General features: G+C 41.2%; 1 protein-coding gene across 1 annotated transcript; it reads left to right on the top strand.

The window, feature by feature from the left end:
• Positions 1 to 703: 703 nt before the first annotated feature.
• On the top strand, positions 704 to 5,510 carry LOC144537682 (ras-related protein Rab-19-like). Its single transcript, XM_078281494.1, has 5 exons — positions 704 to 782; positions 930 to 1,850; positions 4,012 to 4,195; positions 4,571 to 4,674; positions 4,775 to 5,510. The coding sequence occupies exons 2-5, from the start codon at positions 1,656 to 1,658 to the stop codon at positions 4,961 to 4,963; spliced, it is 672 nt and encodes a 223-aa protein (XP_078137620.1). The 5' UTR covers positions 704 to 782; positions 930 to 1,655; the 3' UTR covers positions 4,964 to 5,510.
• Positions 5,511 to 6,886: the final 1,376 nt, after the last annotated feature.

Genomic DNA, 6,886 nt, shown 5'->3' on the forward strand with positions numbered 1-6,886 from the left:
TGTGCTGCTTTCACGTGCAGTCGGAAATGTTGGAATCAAGGGGATTAGCGCACAGGAATGATGTTGTTCTGCCAAAGGGATTCAGGTGCAATGGGTGTGTGCATTATGAGCAGGGCCGTAGAAATACTGAGCTACTAAAACACACCCCTTAGCAGCAAAAACACTATTTTATTGTATTTAGGCTATTCAGTTAACTATTAGCTATTCAGTTAACATGTTGAGTCTAAGAAATACTTACTCACTCACTAACTTTAGAATGTAAGCTCCACTCAGGTTTACAAAACTCACACATTTATATTGCCTATGAAAATACAGAGGACATGACCTCAGTGACCTCATACAGTCCTTATTATGAAGCTATTGTGTCTTTCTTATTGTATGCATCTCTTTTGGAGGCCCACTACTTTCATCCATTGCCGATTCATTTGAACACAAGTTATAGTGGACAAGAGACGTAATCCCCCTCGTATTTGTCTCTACTGTCTAGTCCACCATGACAGCTGAGAGTGTGCAAAGTAACTCTCCTGAGTTTGACTGGTCATTGTTGAAATTGGCAGAACTTCATTTTGAATCCTTGCGTCAAAATGAGTTTGCACTCCTTAGTTTGACTGTTGCATTTTTACTGGCACAATGACTGCATTTCCCAGGATCCCACAGCCATAATGGGGCTGGGCTACTTCCCTATAACAGGTAGGGCGGGTTTCTATTGTTTCCACAGGTGCTATTGAGAGAGGGAGAGAGACGCATGAGGCTATAAATCAGTAAAAACAGGAAAAGTAAAAGTAAGTAACAGAAGCTGGTGTAGGAAAAAAGAAACGGACACGTGAGTGAAAGAACAGCAGGTGTATTGAACAGGAGCCTGGATTACAGACAAGGATCTTTTTAAATTACATTTTATTTAAAGGAAGTTGCTTTTTTCCTTTCGACAGACGGCTTACCAGAACCTGTGCAAGAGGACAAACAGGATGTGATGTGCGTTCTTTTGCTCTGGGTCACAAAGTGGGTCAACACCTGAGAAGGAGCTGAAAGGAGCAGCAGAAACTGAGGCAGTTTTGTCCTACTGAAAGAGCACAAGAGGGGGGAGAGACAGCCTGAACTAGAGAGCATGGAGAGAATTATAAAGAAATTACCTTTTATTTTTTAAGCCACTGAAAACAGACAGTTAATTCTTCCAAGTTGCTGCTTGTGTGCTGTGTACTTCACAATGTGTACACTCTAAAATGTTCAAATTTCAGACTATTTAAAAAATATTGGTGCGGTAAATGGACTATCAGGTGCTTTCTAACATTTGAACAGCATCATTTTACATCTTGACAAACAAACTTTCTAAACCCTAAACTGGTTTTACAGGCTACATGTGGACCAATGTAGCTAAATTTACCCTGCTGCTGGAAATATAGCCTTGTGACCAACTGTAGCTTTCACTGGGAGGAGAAGCAGTGGAGTCATTTTTTAAATGAAACTTCTCAACATAAATGCATTTTGGGATCCATTTTCTTTTCAATGACTCAGCCTTTATTCAAGAGTAAAGATAACAAATCATCTCTTGGCCTTAAAGTCCAAACATTCCAAGTGATCTACAGTACAAGGGGAGGTCATCTCCTTCATTCCTACACATTCACATCCACAGTAAAATACTCTACTCTACCTCCACCATGCAGACCCCAGGACCTGAGCATGATGACTCTTTTGATTTGCTGTTTAAGATCATCCTGATCGGAGACTCTAACGTAGGAAAGACCTGCCTGGTTCAGAATTTCAAGTCAGGGATTTTCTCAGAGAAACAGCAAAACACCATCGGAGTGGATTTCACTGTACGGACCGTGGATATCGATGGGAAGAAAGTTAAGGTTGGCACTGCATGTGGTGTGTTTGAGTGTGTTGAGGGATGTTGAGGGACATACAGCCTTAATTATGAAGTCTGTAAGGTCATGTGTGTGTTGAGGAGGTGGTGATACGAATATGAAGAACATCAAATCTCCCATATGCAGACCTTTCTGTGAAACTAGCCATAGATTCAGTCATTTTCAATTGGGCCTACCAGCATGTGATTGTAGATACAAGGCAAAGTAAGAAGGACTTTTAGATGTGACTAGAGCAAATGATCAGCCTATCTTCAGGTCTTGAAAAGCCCTAAAAGCATTGAATTCAGTTTCCTCAAAATCCTTATAAGGTATTAAATGATAAAGGCAGTAATGTTAGGTATAAAACACTTACATGTTAATCCATGCATCTGTTTTATGTGGCTTATCTGGGTCAAGGTCCCAATTCAATGATATCATTAGGAATAATTGTTGTCTGCTTCTAGGGAGTATGAAACATAATGTGATACAGTCATGCAATAATGCTAACAGCTTAGCTAAGCAATAGCAAGCTAATGCTAAGCCATATCATCCCTACTGTTTTCCATCATATTTTCATACTTTGGCCCCACTCTGAAACAGGTAGTAAATGGCAATCCATGTGGGATCAAAATGTCTTAAATTTAACAAGGTCAACCCTTCAGAAACCGTGATTATGCTCCAGTAATCCCTGCTAAATGCCTGGATCCTATCAATGCTGTTGTAGAGCCAGCTGGCTCTGACAGTGACAGGCTGCAGAGCACGGGCCTTTTGGTAAAATATTATGAATATTAACAAAGTATGGCATCATTTCTAAAATGCAACTTCTGTCCGATGTGACTTTGTACAACTTTGTGGACTTGCCTTGGGATAAATTACACTACATAGTGAGAGGTGTCATTGGATTACAGTGTCAGTTAGACTCAGTCAAAAACCAGTCAGACCAGATGCTCACATGAAAGACCTGTCCTTCAGGTTGCTCTGCTTGAGCTTTTGTGCAGACAAAAATAAACCTGGAATTACTTCCTTCCATCATTAAGATGGAAAAGGAACTAAATGATTTAGGTGGACAGTGATAAATGTGAGAAATCACATTGAACAAATTGTACTTTGTATATCAAGACATACTAGTTGCTTTTTAATTTCTTAGCATTACATTATGTTTAAAATCTGAACTTACCAAGTACATTATCTTACTTGAGTACTTACGGTCAGGGGCGTAGCACAAAATTCTGGGCACTGCACAAAGGCATTCTCTATGGGCCCCTCCCTACATCCACATCTATTTATTCTAGCATTGTTTGTTACCCTTGGCCCGAGTGCCCAGGTAGTCGGAATACCCATAAAGTTCATCTAAAATACCCATCAGTTCATCATTCATGTGTAATTGATAATCTGTACTGATCAATGGGTAGACACAGGATCTGCAGCCTCTGCCTGTCTTAAACATAGATGTCTCTTAACACACACACACACACACACACACACACACACACACACACACACACACACACACACACACACACACACACAAACATACCTACACCAACTGTATTATTCTGTTGACAATCCTAAATAGATAAAAAATAAAGAATAAAAAAGCATTGCATGCTATCTCATCTCAACAAACAAGTCATCAATTGGACTTTAAATCAGGAGGAATTATTTACTCTATCTACATCATAAGCCTAACTGTAACTTCCACACTTCTTCCTCTTCCTTTTAATTCCAGAGTATCATTGACAGTTTTTACATGTAGAAAGTCAGCATTTGATAGCCTAGAAGCATAATACAATGTTAAAAAAAAGTTCTATTATGATCTGGTTTTTAAGCTTGTCTAGATGAATACAAGTTGACAGTAGAAGGTTCACAATCTTCAACATTGGCATAGAAAACAATGGTCTTGTTTGATGAGTTCAGATTGGTTGCCATGACAGCTGTTACTATGTGAACATGGTCTGTCAGATGCCCAGGGAATATTCTGCAGAGGGACACAAGGAATCTGAAACCCTATTTCCCATAAGTGTATGTGGGTGCATGTGAACTGTCATATTCTATTGTCATTGTCATTTTGTTATTTATGTGTATATACGCCATACATACAGCCATGTGTATTTAATCCATACAGCTGTTAAAGCTGATTCCTTGTTCTTGTCTGTGTGGGTAACAGATGCAGGTGTGGGACACGGCAGGTCAGGAGAGGTTCCGTACGATCACCCAGAGCTACTACCGCAGCGCTCACGGTGCCATCATCGCCTATGACATCACGCGACGCCCAACCTTTGACTCAGTGGCTCACTGGATCAAAGAGGTGGAGCTCTATGGAGCAACCAGTGTAGTGCTGGTTATCATAGGTGTGTGTGGATGTTAACATGTAAACATGTGAGGTGCATGAATACAGTATGACTGCATTTGAAGTGATTTGTATAAGAGGGTGAACAAAGGTTTTGGACAAAAAGTCAAATTTAATTCTCTTATTAAGGTCAACAAGTGTGGAAACTTCAAGTTTTAAATTCACTGGATAATTGCTATTACATTCCACTTAAAAACTTGTGTCTTGCAGTTGTACTTACAGTAGCCTACTGTGTGTACACTTAAGTGTGTTGAAATATTGGCCTTAGCATGTAAATTAGGTACATTGATAAAATTATTAACAGAACTTTGGCAATACAGACGCCTATTTTCAGGTATTGTTTGCATCTCTCAGCTCCCTGATTGTCTCCATGTAGGTAACAAATGTGACCTGGAGCAGGAACGTCAGGTTCCGTTTGAGGAAGCCTGCAATCTGGCAAAGGAGAAAGATGTACTGGCTGCTCTAGAAACATCTGCAAAGGTAATGAGTATACTCGCTTGTGTAAAACACAGAGGAGTTGGTAAAAAAGGTTATCTTAAGTCCTCTGTCTCCCCCTCTGTGTCTCCTTCTCTGTGTCTAGGAGAGTCAGAATGTGGAAGAAGCTTTCACCTTGATGGCCAGAGAGCTGATGTCTCGTAATGGCCTCAATGTCCAGCAGGAGGACTCAGAGAGCCACAGCACACCTCGAGTTCTTCTCCGGGCTAACTCTCGGCCGGTTAATGACATAGTAGCTGCCTACACATCACCAGAGAAGAAGACATGTTGCTGATTTAAACGTGGATAGGACAGGGAAGAGGGTGAAGGACGCTTTTCTTCATAAATGTTGGAGAAGGGGATGTCACTACCCGATCTGTACCGGAAACCCAATTTGTTCAGGTCCTATGCCCTGACCCCAACCAATCAAGGTCATTGCCTAACTCAACCATCTACGCACGTCCGTAGAACAAATCAGGTTTCCGATACGCATCAGGCTGCCACTGGGAAATGGAAGCAGATACAAAGATGCGGAATGTAAAGACTAAAGCATTAATGCGGTGGTTACTTAGTTACCACAACATATAAACATTCCAAGCATCCTCAACACCTACTGCCCTCAACCACGATATCCTTAACACAACGTTGTTTTTGTGGTATTTTTTGTCATGCTTCACTCTGCCGGTACAACTTTGGAAAATCTGGCAAAGACTTTGATTCTATTATAACATATAAGACTCTTAGTATTTCACCCACCTCTTGTGGTGCCACTATGATGAGCAGTGATCCTCTGCTGCTGCTGCTGTGACTACATAATAAAGTCTTACATGGTCACAAATGTACATATAGGATGTGAATGTCTTCCTTAAATCATCCTGTGGACTACCTAATTGTGAACACTAGAGGGTACTGTGCTGCTACACATGACCTATACTGTAGCTGCAGGTTGGTTGCTCATCAAGGTGATTTAAAACATCTGTGACTGCACTAAGAAACAATTACCCACGTTTACATGCAACACAGTAAACAGGAAGTCACTTTTCAAATCACCTTTAAGGCTGAACGTTGCCTAAAATTACTTCCTGCCAAGACAACAGTCAAACTTAAGTAACTGAGCTGACAATGCTTACATCCAGGATATAACTGTCTTTGTTTCTCATGCCAAATTGGCAGGCCTAATTTAAACACCAATCTGGAAGTCATGTAGTGAGACTTGTACTAATCTACTTTAAGGTTTATTGGTTTAGTGAGTGGAACAATTCAAGAGTAGGCTTGTATTTTATCCAACATCTGACAAGCAATAAATGATCAATATGACTTTAACAACAAGTTCTGCTAAATTGTAATCTGGTCTGTGTTTGAGTCCTTTACTGACAGCAGGGAAATGAATAATCCTGGTTTTAAATGGTGTTGGGGCCCAAAACTAGCCTAAAAATGTAGACGCACCCTAGTGGCAGCAAATTTAGGGGGGATCTAGGCACTCTCCGTTGGCTTGCGAGCTGGAAAAACCAAACTCTGTTCAGGCCAATCACATCGTGTATAGAGTTGGTAGTTAAGTTTTTCTTTGAGAAAAGTTGTGTGTTGGTGTCCAGCACAGTGGGTGGTGCTAGTTGACGATCAGTGAAGACCTTTGGCTTCCAAATTCCTTTCTTGACGGCATGTTAAATCTTTTGAATGATGAAATGTAACCCGTTACTCGATTCAGATGCCAAATGTCACTGTTAAAGGTCCACTAATCACTTTATGAGGTTTTATAACATTAATGTGAGTGCCCCTAGCCTGCCTATGGTCCCCCAGTGGCTAGAAATGGCGATAGATGTAAACCAAGCCCTGGGTATCCTGCTCTGCCTTTAAGAAAATGAAAGCTCAGATGGGCCAAAATGAAAGCTCAGATGGGCCAATGTGGAATCTTCCCTTTATGACGTCATAAGGGAAAAGGTTACCTCCCCTTTCTCTGCTTTGCCCGCCTAGAGAATTTGGCCCACCCATGAGAAAGAGAGAGACATCATGGCTTGCAAACGAGCGAAGCATGGCAGTTGGTCAAGGCCACACCCCCACCCTCCACTTTGCCCCCCCTCTCTCTTCCTCAACAGCATTTAAAGCTACAGACACAGAAATGGCACGTCCTAAGGAAAGCTCATTGTGGGACTGGCTCGTAGTGGCTGTAATTCTGCACCATGGCTGAATTTCGGGAAAAGAGACTTATACAGTATACCAC

Source organism: Sander vitreus, chromosome 23 (genome assembly GCF_031162955.1).
Source record: "Sander vitreus isolate 19-12246 chromosome 23, sanVit1, whole genome shotgun sequence".
Classification (NCBI taxonomy): Eukaryota; Metazoa; Chordata; class Actinopteri; order Perciformes; family Percidae; genus Sander; species Sander vitreus.